Source organism: Carassius carassius, chromosome 31 (assembly GCF_963082965.1).
Source record: "Carassius carassius chromosome 31, fCarCar2.1, whole genome shotgun sequence".
Classification (NCBI taxonomy): Eukaryota; Metazoa; Chordata; class Actinopteri; order Cypriniformes; family Cyprinidae; genus Carassius; species Carassius carassius.
In genome coordinates this window covers 8,609,513-8,630,808 of record NC_081785.1, presented here as the reverse complement: position 1 = coordinate 8,630,808, position 21,296 = coordinate 8,609,513, and the positions used below count along the sequence as shown (strand labels likewise).

Below are 21,296 nucleotides of genomic sequence, written 5' to 3'. Positions count from 1 at the left end.
AGTTTATAGTTTCTTTGTCTCATGTACATTTGCCTATGTATGTGACGTGTATTCCTTTTTTTGTACAATTTTTTTCTGTCTGACGCTGTCTATATTTTGGCCTTTTGAGAATGACCCACTAGTAAACTAGTATCAAAAAAGATTTTTAGTGGTGACATGGGAAGCGATATCACTGGTTTTTCTGGGAGGCAGGCAGTAGAGAGTCATCATTTCAGTGATTAAATGTTTTATTGAGTTTCTTTCCCTGTTGTGAAAGGGTTGGAATTATGACTGTTGCTCATTCTTGCTTTTTAGCCATTCTTTGTGTCTCTGTTTCCATATATTTAAGATTAATATCTTGAACATTACATGATGATTATTATCTTGGACATTATTATCTTGAAGCATTACACTTCTGCAGTCATAGTAACGGTTTCAGTATTAAATCGATAGTTCACCCAAAAATGAAAATTACCCTATGACTTACTCACCCTCAAGCAGTCCTAGATGTTTATGACTTTCTTCTTTTAGACGAACACAATTGGAGTTATAGTAAAAAATATCCTTGCTCTCCTAAGCTTTATAATAGCAGTCATTATAAACATCATCCGCTGGAACGCCACTCTCTCATTAACATGCGTACAACAGTTAGGGGAAGCTAGAGATTACAGTTTATAAAGTTTTAAATAAGGATATTTTTCTTACACAAACATTGCTTCACTTTTGGGCTTTCACCACCATTCACTGCCATTATAAAGCGAGTCTTCTGAGGTCTTTTTTTGGGGGGATGAACTATCCCTTTAATAAATGGCTTATATATATATATATATATATATATATATATATATATATATATATATATATATATATATATATATATATATATGCCAAATTCTGACCCTACCATATGAACGTTGCATATGTCACATGATCCTTCAGAAATCATTCGGGTAAGCTGATTTGGTGCTCAAGTATTTAGTATTTAATACAACCCGAATTCCGGAAAAGTTGGGACGTTTTTTTAATTTTAATAAAATGAAAACTAAAGGAATTTCAAATCACATGAGCCAATATTTTATTCACAATAGAACATAGATAACGTAGCAAATGTTTAAACTGAGAAATTTTACACTTTTATCCACTTAATTAGCTCATTTAAAATTTAATGCCTGCTACAGGTCTCAAAAAAGTTGGCACGGGGGCAACAAATGTCTAAAAAAGCAAGCAGTTTTGAAAAGATTCAGCTGGGAGAACATCTAGTTAATTGATATCAGGTCTGTAACATGATTAGCTATAAAAGCTTTGTCTTAGAGAAGCAGAGTCTCTCAGAAGTAAAGATGGGCAGAGGCTCTCCAATCTGTGAAAGACTGCGTAAAAAAATTGGGGAAAACTTTAAAAACAATGTTCCTCAACGTCAAATTGCAAAGGCTTTGCAAATCTCATCATCTACAGTGCATAACATCATCAAAAGATTCAGAGAAACTGGAGAAATCTCTGTGCGTAAGGGGACCTTTATTGGATGCCCGTGGTCTTCGGGCTCTCAGACGACACTGCATCACTCATCGGCATGATTGTGTCAATGACATTACTAAATGGGCCCAGGAATACTTTCAGAAACCACTGTCGGTAAACACAATCCGCCGTGCCATCAGCAGATGCCAACTAAAGCTCTATCATGCAAAAAGGAAGCCATATGTGAACATGGTCCAGAAGCGCCGTCGTGTCCTGTGGGCCAAGGCCAAGTGGAATAGTGTTTTATGGTCAGATGAGTCCAAATTTGACATTCTTGTTGGAAATCACGGACGCCGTGTCCTCCGGGCTAAAGAGGAGGGAGACCTTCCAGCATGTTATCAGCATTCAGTTCAAAAGCCAGCATCTCTGATGGTATGGGGGTGCATAAGTGCATACGGTATGGGCAGCTTGCATGTTTTGGAAGGCTCTGTGAATGCTGAAAGGTATATAAAGGTTTTAGAGCAACATATGCTTCCCTCCAAACAACGTCTATTTCAGGGAAGGCCTTGTTTATTTCAGCAGGACAATGCAAAACCACATACTGCAGCTATAACAACAGCATGGCTTCGTCGTAGAAGAGTCCGGGTGCTAACCTGGCCTGCCTGCAGTCCAGATCTTTCACCTATAGAGAACATTTGGCGCATCATTAAACGAAAAATACGTCAAAGACGACCACGAACTCTTCAGCAGCTGGAAATCTATATAAGGCAAGAATGGGACCAAATTCCAACAGCAAAACTCCAGCAACTCATAGCCTCAATGCCCAGACGTCTTCAAACTGTTTTGAAAAGAAAAGGAGATGCTACACCATGGTAAATATGCCCCGTCCCAACTATTTTGAGACCTGTAGCAGAAATCAAAATTGAAATGAGCTCATTTTGTGCATAAAATTGTAAACTTTCTCAGTTTAAACATTTGCTATGTTATCTATGTTCTATTGTGAATAAAATATTGGCTCATGTGATTTGAAAGTCTTTTAGTTTTCATTTTATTAAAATTTAAAAAACGTCCCAACTTTTCCGGAATTCGGGTTGTACAAATTTAGTATTATTATAAATGTTAAAAATAGATGTGCTGCTTAATATTTTTGTGGAATCTGTGAAACCTTTTTATTTTTTCAGATTTTTTTTTTAAATAGAAAGAACAAAATTTGTTTGAAATAGAAATATTATAATATTATAAATGTCTTAAAATTTGAACGGTAATGTATATAATACCAATATATCTGTATTCATTTACCCTCATGTTGTCCCAACTGTATGACTTTCTTCTGTGGAGCATTCTTTTTTCTTTCTATAAAATGGAAGTCAGTGGGCTCCAGTGTTGATTGGTTCCATAAGAAAAGCAATGCTTACTGGTTTGGAATGATGTGAGGTAAATACTGGCAAAATTTTCATTTTTGTGTGGAGTATTGCTTTAATTCCCATCAGGCCAAAAAGAGCCTGTATTATAGATCAGTAAATATACTACAGTTTGTATTGGATTTATTAGTTTTTTTTCAGAGTACACACCTGTGCTGCTCAGCCTCCATTCAAAGTGAAGGCTTCCCAGCACTTTCTATTTTTCTCGTTCCGTTTCCCTCCTTTTCTTCTCCTTACACCTCTTTTCTTTGCTCGTTCTTCTAAGTGCTCCTCAGCTGAATCAACAAAGGAAACCGGAAGCAGATCTCTTTACACATGCTCGTGCACATCCACTCTCTCATACACATCATTTGTCAAATAGAAACACTCTGTTCTACATCACGGTGCCCATTTTTAATGACCTAACGAAGATCAGAGTTTGTGTGACTCCAGTACTTTGAAGTCACTGCCGTTTAAAAACTCTCTCTCCTGTTAACGGTGAGTGCATACCTGTGACAGGATGATATTGGGTGTGAGGGGAAAAGGAAAGGAACATTTTCAAATGCATAGTTAACCCAATTTTTCTGAAATCGTCTGACCCATTTGAGAGGTATGTGCTGGTCGGTCACAAAAATAAACCGCAGACCCCAAAACTACTGTGTGGTCTGTCAGAAATCTCCCTCATCTGCAGATCGGAGCCAAAGAAAGCAGTCAAGAGAGAAAGTGAGAGCAGGTTGGGTATAAAGACCTGTACAATGCACAGCAGTGTGGCGGCACAGCGCAAACACACAGGATTGAAATGGGAACTGCGCTCTGCCTGTACAAACTTTAAGCACCATTCACCTTTTCATCCCTTCTGAAATGTTCGAGTTTCCTTCAGGCTTGTTTAATTGTGCCTTCGTTTGATTCAAGGTCATCAGTGTTCTGACGTTTTTCCACTGTTCAACAGAAACACAATATTTAACTTAGGAGTACAATGTGGCAAATATAACAGGATGACTCTTTCTACTGCTGTAATCATAAAGCTACTTTGTTTTTAGCTTACAAGTGTCTTGTTTCTAGTGTCTGCAAGTGACTCACCAGGTTTGTGCAATAAATTTAACAAAAAGGATTTTTTGCTGGAAAATCTGCTTTGCCGTCAGAGAAATAAATTACATTTTTAAAATGTATTAATTGGAATAGAAAACAGAACAAATAAATACATTTTACAGTATGTCAGTTTTTATAATATTAAAACTGCATGAAAAACAAATCTAATAATAGGAATAAATATTTTATAATATGTATAATAGTTGTATACTTTTAGTTATAATTTTCTGTTCTGTTTCTCTGTTAGCTAATTACATATTGTTACATTGGTGACATTTAAATCAGCAGAATTTGTAAAAATGCAATAAATGCAAAAAACAAAAAATCTTTTGGTTGTTTTCAAGACACATGAAACAAAGATCAACAAACATAAGATGTATTTTGTTGTTGTTTTTCATGACATCACAAATGCAGAATGATCGAGAATGAAGCATTAAATTTGGACTCTTTGGAAAAACCCTGTAATTTATATTTTGATGGCTTAATAGTCAGAATTGTCATTTTATTTGGCTCAGACTGCTGATGTTTTTGCATGTTATAACATGGAAGGAAACTGCCTGATTTAGGCACACTGTAGACAGGGTGTATAGATTGCTGTTTTATTGTAGCTCTGCTGAACTTTGCTGTTTTCAAGCCTTAAGTTCACATTTCTAAATCACAGGATGAATCACAGCTGTGCATATGATTTACAGTCTTAAGAAGATCTGGGGAGATTAATAAACTTGTTCCTTCAGTTAAAAAAAACATTCTCATGTTCTTTTGTCCTTTAGGGTGTCAAACCAAAATAAAAACTGAAGCCTGCTGTTGAACCACAGGTCCAAGACTAATGAAACTTGGAAAAGCATGGGCTGTAAATTTTAGAAGAGCACGTGGGGCTGAATGTTTCCAGTTTATGCACAAACACGTGCAGCCTGGGGTGTAAACATGCATTCTGGAGTATTTACACTGCATGAGTGTAACTGTCATGATCACTCATGGCAGCCTGTCCTTTCCAAGCTTCTTTGAAGAGATAACACTACATGAATGCTTATTATATTCAGACAATCTGTCAGAGAGGAGCAGGTGCAAAGCTATGCCACGTTTAATTAAAATAAATGTAATCCTAGTTAGTATTAGCACAGAGGCTGAAGTTCTCTTAAATGTCATGTGGAAATCTACACTGGAGGTTTTTTGTATTAATTTCTGCAGTTTCATGCTCAGATTTTTTTTTTTCCTGAAAGAAATTGGGTTCGTTGCCAAAACTTCTCGTGAGAACTGCTGTACGGTAAAGCCTTGCTGACCATGAAAGCAAAGAGGTTTTTCTAGGCAGGAAGATAGAAAGTGCACCACAAAATGGGTACAGAAATGTGTTTTGTATAGAGACAAAGGTCTGTGTTGCCAAAGTTGCGGTTTGCTCCTAAAAAAATGAATTACATTAAAGACAAAACCATTAAAAATAGTGAAGCGCTCCACAGGAGGACTGCGCTCAAGGCAAATCACAGCAGTTTTAATAAACATTGAACCTGTGATTTCATGTAGCTGCAAATGACCATAAGTTTCGCTTTTGTGTATTTTATATGCACACAAAACACATTCTTGTTTTCTCTTTCTTTTCCTTCACATATACCACTGGTTAGCATACTAGGACTGTCAATGACTCTCTGCCAACTGCCTGTAACATGTTTCATGGGTTTTCGAAGCAGCTGTGTGTGAGAACGAGAGAGTGTTGCATGTTTCAGCCAGAGAGATGATTGTAAGACTGTCAGTGTGAATATTCTAGCATGACAGAAATGTGTGCGTTCTTGTGTGTTTGTGTTTGAGAATGACTAAACATGGATTTGCTAATATTATCTTAGCAGGCTTATGTGTTTTTGAATTCATATTTGGATTAACGTTCATTTGCATCCATTTATGTCATTGGTTTTTGTGTTTAAGGTCATGGATGAAACCAACACTCAGATTGCCTGGCCATCCAAACTGAAGATTGGAGCAAAGTCCAAGAAAGGTATACACAACACAACACACACGGACGGACAGACAGACAGACAGACAGAAAGTAGGTCTGCTAGTCACATGCCACAATCCACAAAATCATGGGCAGTCATGGCCTAATGGTTAGAGAGTTCTGATGATTGCACAAATTCTGAGTATGGGTTACCATAATTGGCCACATGTCACGCCAAACCTACAATCGGCTAATAAGCAACTGCCCCTGATGGAGAATTTGGTTGTATTCAGACTTGCTGTCTTTCTCAGTTTTTTTTCTTCTCACAGTTTTAAAGAGATTTTTTTTAGGGACCTGTTTAAGAGTTTTGATAGCTACACAACATTTCCCATTTAGGAGCTGTTTAAAGATTGTTGATCAAAAATAAACTACCAAAATATTCAGCAGCTCAACTGCTTTTAATATTGAAATAATAAGAAATGTTTCATGAACATCAAATAGGCATTTTAGAATAATTTCTGAAAGATAATTTGACCCTGATGGCGGTTGAAAAATTCAGCTTTGACATCACAGGAATAAATTAAAATATATTTAAATAGAAAACAGATATTTTAATTTGTAATAATATTTCTTAATATTACTGTTTTACTCTCTCTCTCTTTTTTATCAAATAAATACAACCTTGGTGAGCCCAAGACACTTATTACAAAAACATAAAAAATCTTTCAGACCCAAATGTGTTAAATGGTGTATGTAAAACGGAAATGTTAACTAGCGCCTGGTTGTGTAATGGAGATTAGGTGGAGTAAGTCTGTGAGTTCTCTAATATTCTGTTGCAATAGATCATACCAAAGTGTGGAACATAATCAGGCTGTTGAGGCTTTTTCCTAAATTTTTAATGTGAGAGGATCTGGCAACGCAAAACAAAACTGAAACTAGTGTGGGTGAATAGTGACATGAAATTGGATGGATTAAGAGTCTCAAAATGAGATTAGTGTTCTTTGCTACCTTTTAATGTTTTATTTTTAAAGACAAGAGGCCAGATTGCTTTAATTCTTGTGAGTCTCATTCAAAAAATGACAGGCTCTTATTTTGTGCATTTCCATACAATTGATGATGAATGTTCATATGAATGTAGTTTTGAAGCTAGTATTTTGTGAACCTATTTTTGTGCTTATCTGTCTGACTGTGAATGTTTGCAAACGTTTTTGGGTATGTGGCTCATTGCTGAAAGACTCAAAGAGTGTATTTTTGGAGGTTCACCTACACTGAGTAATTTGTCTTTTTAAAACCCCTAAAGAAATTAACAGTCAGAATAACAATCCTCCTCAAAATCACATAACCCCCTGAGATGGACACAATCCTATCAGGTAGCCTTATAAATGAAGATTTATTTCACCCCATAATAAGATACCCAGCCAAATCACAATTCTTTTTGATGATGTGCCCAAGATCTTTTTTTTCTCTCTCCATGTTTTCTGTATCTTCTCTTAAGTCCCATGTTCATCTAGTAAATAATGATCAGTGTTTGTGACTCACATGCTATATTTTACTTTCCCAGGTCTCCAACTGGTTTCTCATTTTCTCTTGATTTTTTTTCCTTTTTTCTTTTGTCTGCCTCTGTAACAGATGTTCTCAATCTGAGAGATGTCTGTTCCACTCCGTCCTGAGTCAGTAAAGCACTTTTAAATGAGGCTCTCTGTCGGACAAAAAATAAATAAAAAAAGTCACTCTCAACTGGAGAAAAGACCAGGCAGTTTGGTTGAGAACAGAAATAAATTAATTTATTGAAACCATGTTAAAGATACTTGCGGTCAAGGATTTTCTTTATTTATTATATATATTTAATCAACACAAAAAAGGAAAGATAATCTATAATATATACCTACTCGGCCTCATCTATATGTTAAGCACTTCAAATTAAAGACAGACATTGGCATTGATATCGTAACATCATATATGCACACATGAACTATTACATTCCTCACAGACATGCATAGACGTTCTCCATTCATAAACATGCTGGCCACAGATGCAACCACACACACACACACACACACACACATATGCTGGAGTTGATGACTACCACATGGCAGGAAGAGGATAGTGTGGTGGGCTGGACAAGGAGACCCCTGCTGGTGTTACTCTAATACCTCTCCTAATAACAATGTACTTTGTATGTGTGTGTCTCAGACAGTGATCACCGCCCATCCCCACCCCCCCCCCCCCGGTCCTCTAGGCCCAATCCCAAAGTTCATGGGAGTGTTTTAAGGAAGTGTGGCAGTCAGAGAATGTGTGTAGAGAAAAACAGAATTCCAAGAAGTTACACTACAAGAGCTATTTTTAGAGAGTAGCAGTAAATCTCATGTGTCTCATGATGTATGTAAAGGGTTGTCTATCCGCAGCTGTCGTTTAATTTATTGCGTTGAGAAACAAATGGAATGTAAGCATCTTTATTAGTGTATGACTTTCTTTTCATCTGCTCTCTTTAACCTCCTCCTCACAGATCCACATATTAAGGTCAGCGGAAAAAGTGAAGATGTGCAAGAGGCAAAAGAGCAAATAATGTCCGTTCTTGACACAAAGGTAAGTGCTAAGCTTATGATTGTCATGGAAAAATCTGATCTGTATGGGTTAACTACAAAGACCTACTTTTCTAAACCAGTATATTTTATTATCCCGGAAAAAAAAAATCTAAACATCTTCAAAAGCTTAATTACATTTTAAATATTAATGTATTTGAATGCAGTCTACTAAGAGTTAGGAGTAGGATTAAAGGATTTGAATTCAGCTCTGATAGGTTTCCATGAATGCTCTGCTGTTTTTCTGAACTGTGACCTTTGACACCTACAGAGTAATCGTGTGACCCTGAAGATGGACGTGTCACACACCGAGCACTCCCATGTTATTGGGAAAGGAGGGAATAACATCAAACGAGTGATGGAAGAGACTGGTTGTCACATACACTTCCCTGACTCCAACAGACACAGCCAGGGGGAGAAGAGCAACCAGGTACACACACACACACACACACACACACACACACAAACACATGAAATGTAACAGACACAACCAAGACCGGCAGATCAGCCATACACATTTTCATCTTAATGTTTTATCATATCTATTTTCAGGATCTCCATTTTTATTTTCGTAAATGTTCCCCCTAAAATTCTTTCATGTGCTGGTGCTTTTGTTTTTTTACAAAAGCTTTAAGATGACGTAACTGATGATGTCATTGGTTCTTGCATGTATTGTGGACTAATCGTGATGCACTTGAGGGAAGATTTTCAGCAAATAATTACTTGCATTTTGGTCTTAAGAAATATACTGCACAAGTCATAACATTTCATTGCACTTTTTGGTGTTTTAATGTGTAAAATTCATGGCTTCGAGGAACAAGAAATAAATGTATACAGATTTTAAAAAATAAATACATTTATACAGATTTTAAAAGACATGAGGGGACCAATTTTTTTTTTTGCTTGAATTATCCCTGATACGGGAATATGTTTAGCAAATTGAGCACAAAACAGTCAACATTTACTATATAGCAGTGGCTAAGCTCTAGCAGAAACATTTTATTGGCTGAGGGACATGAAGCAATTTGTATTGGCTGGAGGATAAGAATGGTTTGGAGTATGATGCATCTGATTGGCTGTTGGATGGCTCTCAGGTTTAAATAGACTGTTGAGTGGTCTGACGAGGAGTGCAGACAGTTTGGAATGTTAGCAGCGTATACAAGTGCATGCATGGACAAACACCGACTTCAGAGCCAAACCAGATGGACTCTCTGAACTGGGCCGAACCGGGATTAATTCTCACAGGGCGTGATTAAACGTGTGGTTGTCGGGATGAGATGATGGAAAGAAAAAAAAACTTTTTTTTTTTAACTGGCGCACTGCCACACACAAACTCTCATGTAATATTTGATGGGTAATAAATCAGGTTTCTGGATGGGACACTGTGTCTTATTTAAGCTCAACATAAAAAGCTTACAGGATGAGAGAAAGGAATAAACATCTGCACATGTTTTGAAGAAAGATCATGAAGTACAATCACTTTCTTTTTCTCTCTATTTTTCTCTCAGGTGTCAATAGCGGGGCAGCTGACTGGCGTGGAAGCAGCCAGAGTTAAAATACGGGTGAGAATTTAAAAAAAGTTTACCTGTGCTTTACAGGCTCTCTTTTTTTTTCATAGTCACTTGACACTAAGTGCAGGTTTTCAAACCTTTTGATGCCATGTTTCACACAAAGGAACAATTATAATGTAGCAAGGATTATAAAAACAATGTCTTGAATATGAATCGTCTTTTATTTGTGACTGTGCTACATCTTAACCAATTTAAAATATAATCTGTAAACAAATATTTCTGTAAATATGTTCAATTAAGCTGACAGTTAATCGTTTTCTACCCACCATTAGAGTATTCAATGTGAAGACTGAAGAGAAACCCTTTCAATTAAATTTGGATTATATTTTTACAGAGAATTTTTCCTTAAAAATGATAAATTGATAAGTTACACTTACAAAATACTGTCATATTTTTACAAACCTATATCAATGTATAAGGCTATATAATTAATAACACTGACAGCCTTAAAAGCATTTTTTTCTGTCTATTTTCTCGAGGCTTCTTTAGCGCCCCCTAGCGAACCTGTTTGAAAAGTCAACCATTGTTTAGGGTTGTGACCCTAAACCTACCCCTTACAATAATGCAAAAATAGAAATTGTTGTACAGTGTGAGAAGAATTACGCTCTATTGATGTATGCATGCTAAGTAGTTTTCGCTGTATGCCATCTAGCCTCAACCAGGAGCTTTATGTGCACCCTAGTGGTAGAAATGTCATCATCTTTAACCCTTGTGTTGTTATTTCCTCAAAAGCATCATTCTTCCCCATCCTCTCTGTAGGAGCTGTTGCCGTTGATGCTGATGTTTGAATGCAGTGGTTTGGTGCAGCATGTGGACTGTTGCTCTCCTGTAGTTCAGCATATTTCCCACACTTACAACGTCTCCATCTCCTTCAAACCACCCTCTCGTCTCTATGGCAACACTGCCATCGTCCGTGGCAACCAGAACAATGCCAGTGGCGTTAAGGTGAGGGATGAAGTGATAGACTTAGAAATGAATGTTTTGTTGTAGACTGTTTTTATTAGCATTATTTTAGCATTTTACTTAATCTATTTTATTATAATTTTATTAGTGATATATTATACAATATTATGCTTGTATTATTTAAGTAGTGAACTATGTATGATTACATAATAAAAACTGATGATAACATTAGATCAGTCTTTAATTAATCAATACAGTAACAACAGTAAATACAGTTACAACAACAGCTGTTTTCTATAATTAAGTTCAAATGTAATTTTTCAGCAGTCATTACTTTAGTCTTCAGTGTCACATGATCCTTCAGAAATCATTCTTATATGCTGATTTGGTGCTCGAGAAACATTTCTTATTATTATCAGTGTTGAAAACAGTTATTGTTTTCGTGGCTAGATATATTTTTGATGAATAAAAAGTTCAAAAGAACAATATTTTAATGACAATTTAAAACTCTTTGTTTTTTTTTGTCAGCAAAAATGTATAAAATTGATCAAAACTATAAAAAAAAAAAAAACATCTCACTAACCCTGAAACTTTTGAATGGTAGTGTAAAAAATCATTTCAGGTGAAAAAAAATAAATATAAATGCTTGATAAAAAATTTCCATGAGATGTTAATGTGATGATTTTCATAAAATGTCAAAAATAAAATGTAAAAACTTTTTTTGTTTTTTTATTAAGTCATCTCCAAAAAGTGTGTATTTTTGTACCCCAAAAAAAATCAAAACCTCCTACAGCAGTTGCATTTATTAGCAGATATGAAATGAGTGAAGCTCTTGAGCAGCAGAAGTACAGAAACTAGGTCACTTCATGAAATGGAGAGATTTAATTTTCAAGTAGAGCCGCCAGAAATGAAACCAGAAAAAGCAGCCTCTACCAAGAAATGCTAGACATTACAGGAGATGGGTGACAGTTTTATTAGTGTGTGTATGTGTAAGCTCACATGCTGGCATCCCTGTGTGTGTTTTTGCAACTGCAGATCTATATCAAGTGTGTGCTAACATATTTGTGTGTATTTCAGTGCGGTACAGCTTTGTTATTGGAGCACCTCGCTGGGTCTTTGGCCAGCTCAGTGCTGGTCAGTACACAACTGGACATCGCACCCCAGCACCACAATTTCCTTCTGGGGCGCAACGGAGCCAACGTCAAGAACATCTCCCAGAGCACTGGAGCCCACATACACTTCCCCGAGCTCAACACTCACAGCACACTCACTAGCCGCTCTTCAGTCTACATACAGGGCAGCATTGATGCCGTATGTGCGGCTAGACAACAGCTAATGGTATGGTAACAGTTTGTCTGTCTTTTTTCTATTCAGTCTTATGATCTTTAATTTACTGTCTCTCTCCATGTTTGTGGCTCATCGGTGAATATGTTGAAAGAGATGAAATTGAGAGAGATGTTTGGATGAAAGTGCCTGTAAATACTGACAGATGATGATACTCATGTTTGGCTGGCTGAAGACCTTGAGGCTTTAGAAACGTGCCCAACCAGAGGGATTTCAAGGCTCATGCCAGACTTATTCTTCTCCTCTGCTCTTGTTTTTTTCAAAACTGGAAATGCAGCTTTAGCCGCACTGCCATTTCAAACTATTATCTAATGTTAGAGGTCTCATAATAGGCATGTGCAAAACGACATATTTTCTAAATCAATTGGTCTGTGAATTGTAGGAGTAGCAGACTAATCAGCATTTTTAATTTAGTATTATTTCTATGCTATTATAGAACGTTATATTCAACATTTTCATTTTAGTTTGTTATAAGTAATTTAAGATTTTTATTTAATTTTAAATACTTTATTTCAGTAGCTCAGCTTAATGTTATTTCATTTAATTGGCAAAACAACAAGTTTTTTAATGTAGTATTTACATTTTATTTTAATGCAGCTTTATTTCGATTTATAAAAATGATTTAAAGGAACATTCTGATTTAAAAAATTAAGCTCTGTCAACAGCAAAAATACCTATAAATATTATAAATAATATAAATATATTATCATATAAAAATAATTATAATAGTCATGAATAAATATAGTATATTATAATAATTGTAGTATATTAAATATAATAATTATAGTTTATATTAAAACACAATAATTATAAATAATAATACATTTCTTTAAGGAAACTTGGTATAATTATGCTGATTTTGGGTTTATAAGATACAAAGGTGTGTTTTTTGGGATTAATTGTATAAGTGTGTCTGTATATTTTAGGGCTGTCTGCCGTTGGTGTTGCTGTTTGACATTAAGGAGGAGATGGAGGTGGCGTCTCAGGTCGTCATGACCCTTATGGAGCAGCTGGACGTCTTCATTAGTATTAAACCTAAACCGAAACAACCCAGAAAGGTAGTAAATAGCCAGCTCTCTTGTGTACACGTGGTACATTTAGCCTCTGTCACTGACTATATGTCTCTTTCTCAGTCTGTGATAGTAAAGAGTGTGGAAAAGAATGCTGGGAGTATGTATGAGGTACGCAGGATACTGTTGGGGCTGGAGTCCAGCTGTGTGCCTCCTCCTATCAGCCATGTGGCTGTTAACGGACATGCTTCTGCCTCCCCTCCCCTGCCTGGCTCCATTGGACTGGACACCCTCGCTTCATCTGGACTGAGGCTAAGCACTCTGGGTAATGTAGTTGTATATTTAGATATTTTTTTTATATATATTTTATGTCTTGTGTAAGGTACATTTATGATGTAAAAGTAATTCATTGACTGTGTATTCAAAGCAAGGCCTGTTTATATTAATACAGCATACACAGTCCTGCTGTAGCTCTGCAGTCGCTATAATTACTACTGTCTGTGTTCGTAGATTACAACTCATGCTGCCAAGCAGATCCAAAATAAGCTACAGTTGTGTTTGCCTGTGTTCCACATTCACACACACACACACACACACACACACACACACACACACACACACACACACACACACACACACACACACACACACACACACACACACACACACACACACACACACACACACACACACACACACACACACTATTAATGTGACTTAAAACAGTCACTTCTGTTGTTATTAAGACTCAAGCCTTGTTGTTCTCATTATGGATATTTGCAATACAGTTACATTAAAGTTCCATGTCATAATATCAATAAAAACCTAGCAAGGTTTTTTAGGTATTTAAGGTTTAATTATGTTTCTTTGTAGTAATTTTTTTTAGTCAAATCAAGGCATCACTGCCTTTATGAATAAGACAATGGCGAAGCCATTATAAAAAAAATTCAATTCCAACCAGCGTTATCATTGTTAATTGAAACCGAAACATAAAAAAAATTTTGGTTACTGGAAATAAATGTTAACTAAAATGAAACTTTTTGAAAACTTACAATTTAAAAATTTTGATTGGTTAGGGTTAAAATAACTAAATTAAACTAAAACTTAAATCCTAAATAAATTTAATTAACTAAAACTAAATTACAATACAGTAACACTGCACATTTTAGAATGGCCTTTTATTTATCAGCATCTTGATATGCCACACCTGTGAGGTGGATGGATTATCTCGGCAAAGGAGAAGTGCTCACTAACACAGATTTAGACAGATTTGTGAACAATATTTGAGAGAAATAGACCTTTTGTGTACATAGAAAAAGTCTTAGATCTTTGAGTTCAGCTCAAGAAAAATGGGGGCAAAAGTGTTGCCCTTTATAATTTTGTTCAGTGTAAAAACAAATTAATTAATAAATAAATAATTAAATTGAATTAAAAAAATTTAACAAAGTGTATGAATGATACGAAATATCTCTGGATCAAGTAGTATGCTAATATTCTTTGTTGTTGAAATGTCTCTCATTTGAAAGTTACAATGGAACTAAATAAAAAAAAAAATGTTGTAGAGTATAGACTTTGTGCACTAAAAATTTGATTGCTAATACTTTTGGTATTTACTTTGCACTTTTTCTTTTCTCTCTCTTTCATCAGCTGGTCTTCTAAGGTCATCTGTCAGCTCCATTCCTAATGGTTCCCCAAACTGCGTTCTCAATGGGCACGGCTCTGTGTTAAAGATTCAGAACGGAGCATTGTACAACACACAGCAGATTCATTCACCTTCACAGACACACACACGTTTGTTTTTGTGAAAAGTGGGGACATCCCATAGGCGTAATGGTTTTTATACTGTACAAACTGTATATTCTATGGCCCTACAACAACCCTACACCTAACCCTAACCCTCACAGGAAATTTTGTGAATTTTTACTTTCTCAAAAAAACTCATTCTGTATGATTTATAAGCGTTTTGAAAAATGGGGACATGGGTTATGTCCTCATAAGTCACCCACATACCTGTGTCATACTCATGTCATTATACAAAGTTGTGTCCTGATATGTCACAAAAACAAGAGCATATATGTGTGTGTGTGTGTGTGTCTGTGTGGTTGAAAAGAGCACACACTCACCTGTTGTGTTAGCTGATGAACTGAGTGCACTGGCCCAAAGTGAGGGTGTGTGACCAGGAGCATGTGAATGTGTCTGTGTGTGTGTGTGTGTGTGTGTTTTACATAACCCTCTCTCTCTTTTTCGTTGGCTCAGGGTTTTCCACAGAGCTGGTGTTGCAGTCAGTATCTCAGTCGACTCTCAGTGGTCTTCTGCTCTCAGGGGTCAAGAGTCAAGCACACGCTCACACACCATCCCCTCCACCTGGACTCGCACCAATACACAAACCAGCCAGTGCAGAACATCTCAAAGGACATGTGAGAAACTTCATCAGATTTACTAAACTGTATGTTTAGGCAACATTTTTAGGCATTGTGGATTAAAAACTGCATTTCATTAACTCTGTTCTTGTACTCTGCATATTGACAATAAGGACGAATCTAATCTGATCTAATATGCTGCTTTTTCCAAAATCAAGGCAGCATGATATGTGTCCTTTGTGGATAAGACAATGCCAATATGAGTGCATCTGTTCAAACTGTTTTAATCTCATTATGTTTCCTGTTTGTGTTTCTGCTTGATGTTGCATGTCCAGAGTCATTACAGTCGAATCTCCTCCCACTGTGACACAACCCAGGAAGTCATTGGACATGCCCAATCAGAATCAATTTCCAATAAATCTACAGATGAAGGTATAAAACACAATTTTTTTATACACTATATGGACAAAAGTATTGGGACACCTGACCATTACACCAAAAGGGATTTTAATGACATCACATTCTAAATACATACTGTAGATATTAATAATGGAGTAGGTCCCCCATTTGAAGCTATAACAGCTTCCATTTTTCTGGGAAGGCTTTCCACAAGATTTTGGAGTGTTTCTGTGGAAATCTTTGCCAATTCATCCATTAGAGCATTTGTGAGGTAACTAGGGCACAGTTATGCACAGTCCAGACTCTCCTATCATACTGCCAAATAGTCAAGCATGATTTGTCACTCCACAGAACATGAGTTCAGAGGCAACGTGTTTTCACGACTTTACACTGCGCATTTGTAAATGCAGAATATCTGTCTGTCTATCTCACATTTTTTTGCAACTCTAATTCTCTCTGCACCATATTGATGCATTATATAGTTATTCCACTGTTTATCTGTGTATCAGGCTCAGATACGTTTGTTGAAGTGGGCATGCCCAGAAGCCCGTCTCACTCAGCCAATGGGAGTGAACTGAAGCAGATGCTGGCCTCGTCAGGGAAACGACAAACAGTGGAACTTCTGCAGAGAGCCAAGAACTCAATTCTTCAGTATGTTTAATCATAAAATGACCTTATCTCTTCATAACAATTCAGTTGTTTATTTATTTAAGGTTATACTGCAGCTGTACAGTGCCCCAATTCTGCAGTTTTTAAGGTTTCTTATTTTGTTATGGGAGTCTCCAACAAAAGATTTGCATGCATGCAAGGTCAAAACCACTTTTGTTTTCTCAAAATATGCATTTAATATTACCTCATTTTCCAATGATTCTCAAACAATTAATTTGAAGCAGTTCTACGATTCAGTCCATCTAAACCCCTCCTTTCTATGAGCCTACTCTGCTCTGATTGGTCAGATGACCCAGTCTTTTGTGATTGGTCTGCAGAGAACAGCACATGCCGGAAACCATATGCCCATTGCCATAGTTTCGTATTTTGAACACTCAAAAATATAAATATATACAAAATAATAATGATAATAATAATAATAAACATATATAAACATCTATTATTTATCATACATACAGGTTGTGATTCAATGGAGCCAGCTGGTCCAAATAAACTGTGTACTGAGACATCTTTCAAGTCTAAGCGTTTTGTGAATCCTGTGTTGAACTCACCGAGATTACAGAAGCAGTCATGACGGGAACACAAAAAAGATTGGGGCTGTACTGCTGTGGTACAGTGGAAAAACATAATTAAAACCACTGATTCTTTGTAGCCTCATCTTTCAGAAGTGAAAATAACACAAATTTACTTTCACAGCATAGGACACAGCATCTTCTTGACATGATGTTAACCACATGTACAAGATACAGTGTTTGAGGGTGAGGTCAAGTTTACGAACATTGTAAAAAAAAAGGCCGGTGTAGCCATCATGGAAGTGGGTTTCGAATTACTGATGACTCGTTTAGGCTGTTCAGAGTCTATTTTTTCTTTTGTAGAATGTTTACATTCACATAAAGCTACATTACACACTGCATGAAAGGCAGTATTCAAAATTGTGTTTGTGTGTGTGTATGTGTGTCTGCAGTGTTGAGTGTGTGTTGTCTGATTCTGATTGTGAGAATCCTGTGGCGGACAAAAGAGCACCAGGAAGTGAGAGAGCTGCAGAAAGACGACTTGCACCACATATGCAGGTTTATATACACATAAACACACACTGTTTTCACATGCAAGTGTACACAAATTAAAACATAGTCACACTTGTGTACTGATGATTTTCAGGCTTTTGACTATGAAAAAAAGAAGCTACTGGCCACTAAAGGTGAGCAAAGACTTGATCTCTTAATATAACATCTGAAAGGAAAAATATACATGAAATAACATCTGAATGTGAGATCAGTAGTTAGGCTGTGGTTAAACACTTGTGCTGTTTTTGTATAGCCATGCTAAAGAAGCCGGTTGTGACAGAGATTCGGACCCCGACAGATACCTGGAGCGGATTGGGCTTTTCTAAATCAATGCCAGCAGAGAGCATGAAAGAGCTGCGCAGGGCACACCATGTACCGTATAAACCCAACATAAGCACAACTTATGAGGTACAAACTCACTAGTGCAGTCACATGCAGCCTAAATTTTGTTTGATTGAAGTTTCATCTAAGGATTTTGATAATGATGTCTTCAAAAATTATTTGAAAAAGCAGGGTTTCAATGTTGCTTTTTGTTTGTACGGTTTCAGGACTCTCATCTATCTCTCTCACACTCTGGGAGTCAGGAGGGCTTGGGTAACGACACCAAATCTGATAATTGGGGGGATTTGAATGGGAACGGACTGACAGGAAAATCAGAATATTCCCCTGCTGTCAGCAGCTCAAAGAGAATCAAGAACAAATCTCGTAAGAGTTTGTACTCCTTCTAAACAAGATGCAACAAATGAACTGCCTACTCACTAGTTCTATCTTTCACTTTATCTGTGTGTTTGGGTCAGTAGGTGAGCAGTATCTCAGCAGCAGTAATTATATGGACAGTATCTCTATGTCTGGCAGCAATGGCTGCTCTCTCAGTTCATCTCTTAAAGGAACAGATCTCCCTGAGCTGTTCAGCAAACTCGGTCTCGGCAAATACACAGACATCTTCCAGCAGCAGGAGGTAATTCATGAACAACATTTAAATAATGAATTTAGATCTGCATGTGTTTGCAATGATAAAAGCAGATTATTGTGTGCATCGTCACTCAAAAAATGTCAATGAAGTGTTTATTTTATTTTATTCCTTCTTGTGTTCATTTAGTAAAAAAACAGTGTGGAAAATATGCCTTGATGATTTTTTTAGTTGATTTTTCTACTTGCATTAGGAAATAAAGTTAGATGTTTTGCTATTTCACCTTGCAAGCACTGTAATAAATGTGGATTGGTGGTTTTACAGTATGTGTATGTCTGTACGTTGTTGTCTAATAGATAGATCTGCAAACATTTGTCACACTAACGGATCCAGACCTGAAGGAATTGGGAATCGCAACATTTGGTGCTCGCAGGAAAATGTCACTGGCGATCTCGGGTCAGTAAACTTTGTTTAAATCTAAGCTACAGTTCAACAGAAAAAGAGATAAACTAAAATAAAGGATGTGGATAGAATATGATGTGAAATCACTGCTTTGTTTCTTCCATGATGACCTTTCATAAATTCTTAACATTGGAATACTATTTAGTATCTTTAGTACAAACTTAGTGAGCCAGCCTATCTAGACAGCACCAAAAAATGCTGTTATCATTTACTCGTATGTGATGTGTGCTGGTGACTGTTAATAGAATATCTGCCTATGTAGAGTGTTTCAAATAAGTAACTTATGAAGTTCCATTTGAGTTAAGATTCTGTCTTAAAATACAGCTGCCTGTATGTAGGCAGAGAGGCAGCTCATGTGTTTACTTGACAGATAACTGATGATATTTGAATGTCTCCTCAGAGTTGAATAAGAGCAGGAGGAAGCTCTTTGATACACCCAACATTCGCTCCTCCTTCCTAGAAGGCGGGGCCAGCGGTCGTCTGTTGCGCCAGTTCCACCCAGACATGGCGAGTGTCAGTGGTCGCTGGTGATCTCTTACCTGTGGGAATATGAACCCCAAACCACTTCATATAGGACTCTTATTGATACAGAAAGCCATAAAGCAATACAGATTGTCTCAGATCTAAAAAAAAAAAAAAAATGTGGTGAGATGTTATGAAGGTTGCTTTTTGTTTTATTTTTTATTTTTTTTTTGCCTAAAATATATGGAAAGGAATTTAGAAACTTTTGTTAAGAGAATGTGCTGTTAATGTTGTTGTGTGTTTACTCTGGATGAACAGGCAAAGCACAGAGTTAAAAACTAACCGTACTGTCAGCAAGAATGCTTCAGTATTGGTGTCTAGCACTTTAATCTCTAAACTCTGCTGTTTTTGCCGGTAGGTTGTATGCAGTGTCTTTCTTTTGTAACATTGGGCTGTCCAGTAGCAAAGCCACTTATTTAGTAGGAATTTCCAGATAACACTCAAAGATCATCTGCTTGGTAATCACAACCAGCTGATGCTTATGTTGTTTACCGGACTGTTATATTCATATTCAGTTTAATTACGCATTGGTTATTGTGGTCTTATTGTATTTTAAATATATTCTATTTAATTTTATAGTTTCATTATGTTTTCATATTTTTTATGTTAATCTTTTTAAAAGGCATTATGTTTATTTTTTTTGTTTTGGTTGTTTTGACATAATTCGTTTTTATTGTTTAATCTGTGGTCTGATTTGTCAGAACGTGTAATAGTAATCTCAGACAGATGTCAGCCATTCTTATGGTGTAAATGAAGTCTTTTTTGAAGGAATACTGTATGTTTGGAAATATTATCCATAAAATTCCAGTCATTTGTTTAGGAAAATCTTTAAGTTATTTACCTTATTACTTGTAGCACAGACATCAAATTTAAGCTGCCTTAGGTACTTTTCAAGTCTAAGTGGGGTGTTTGTTGAAGTTTAATGTTGGTATGTGTAACGGAATGTTTCCTCTTTGTATGTGCAAACATGTATCTGGCAGGTGTTTTCTTTCAGGTTTGTGTGCATAATTATGTGCATGTTTGTACTAATCCATTACTCATAGCTCAAAGCCATAAATTAAACTCAAAGGCTACTGTTGGTAAATTTATGATTTTTCAGATACTTGCTTTTGATCAGAAATTACCTTTTTTTGTTTATCATTCTATTAAGTTTATATATATATATATATATGTGTGTAGTTGTTCCTTTCCAACCAGATTGTGTATATTAATAGAAGCATTCACAGTAAATCAGTGTTACTTGGACTTTTCATTTATGTTAGGTTTGTATTATATTCACGGTACAGCCTACAAAGAGGAATGTATAATGCATAAGAGAAAAGAGCTTTTTGAAACTTCTGTTGTTAAATGCTTCACCATAAGAAGCCTTGCTAATCTCTTTTTATGCTTGTGTTTTTTTTTTTTTTTTTTTTTTACAATTTTGAAACATTGCACAGAATGTTTGTGGTACTCTTGTATTATTGCTCAGTGATATTAATTGCTTGATTGTAGGTCCAAGGTGAAAATACCATAACATTCACGAGCAAAATACAGACTTTATATAGATATAAAGTATAGAGGTAAAATTCCTCACCATAGTGGAACCAGTGAATATGTTGCGTCTTTGCATCTAACAAATCATGTGTGTTCATTCAGTTATTCCAACTTTTCAACTGA

The 21,296-nt window shown here is 36.2% G+C and overlaps 1 protein-coding gene across 1 annotated transcript in view; it reads left to right on the top strand.

The window, feature by feature from the left end:
- LOC132111468 (protein bicaudal C homolog 1-B-like) overlaps positions 1-19,783 on the top strand; it is a 30,743-nt gene extending 10,960 nt beyond the window's left edge. The window contains exons 3-22 of the mRNA XM_059518797.1: positions 5,835-5,904; positions 8,351-8,430; positions 8,698-8,856; positions 9,935-9,988; positions 10,757-10,942; positions 11,978-12,238; positions 13,171-13,302; positions 13,378-13,579; positions 14,902-15,049; positions 15,367-15,422; positions 15,511-15,671; positions 15,950-16,046; positions 16,523-16,664; positions 17,647-17,752; positions 17,841-17,880; positions 18,000-18,154; positions 18,295-18,451; positions 18,544-18,704; positions 19,013-19,112; positions 19,519-19,783. Of these exons, the coding sequence (XP_059374780.1) occupies positions 5,835-5,904; positions 8,351-8,430; positions 8,698-8,856; positions 9,935-9,988; positions 10,757-10,942; positions 11,978-12,238; positions 13,171-13,302; positions 13,378-13,579; positions 14,902-15,049; positions 15,367-15,422; positions 15,511-15,671; positions 15,950-16,046; positions 16,523-16,664; positions 17,647-17,752; positions 17,841-17,880; positions 18,000-18,154; positions 18,295-18,451; positions 18,544-18,704; positions 19,013-19,112; positions 19,519-19,649 (2,598 nt within the window). The 3' untranslated portion in view covers positions 19,650-19,783. The remainder of the gene's footprint in view (positions 1-5,834; positions 5,905-8,350; positions 8,431-8,697; positions 8,857-9,934; positions 9,989-10,756; positions 10,943-11,977; positions 12,239-13,170; positions 13,303-13,377; positions 13,580-14,901; positions 15,050-15,366; positions 15,423-15,510; positions 15,672-15,949; positions 16,047-16,522; positions 16,665-17,646; positions 17,753-17,840; positions 17,881-17,999; positions 18,155-18,294; positions 18,452-18,543; positions 18,705-19,012; positions 19,113-19,518) is intronic.
- Positions 19,784-21,296: the final 1,513 nt, after the last annotated feature.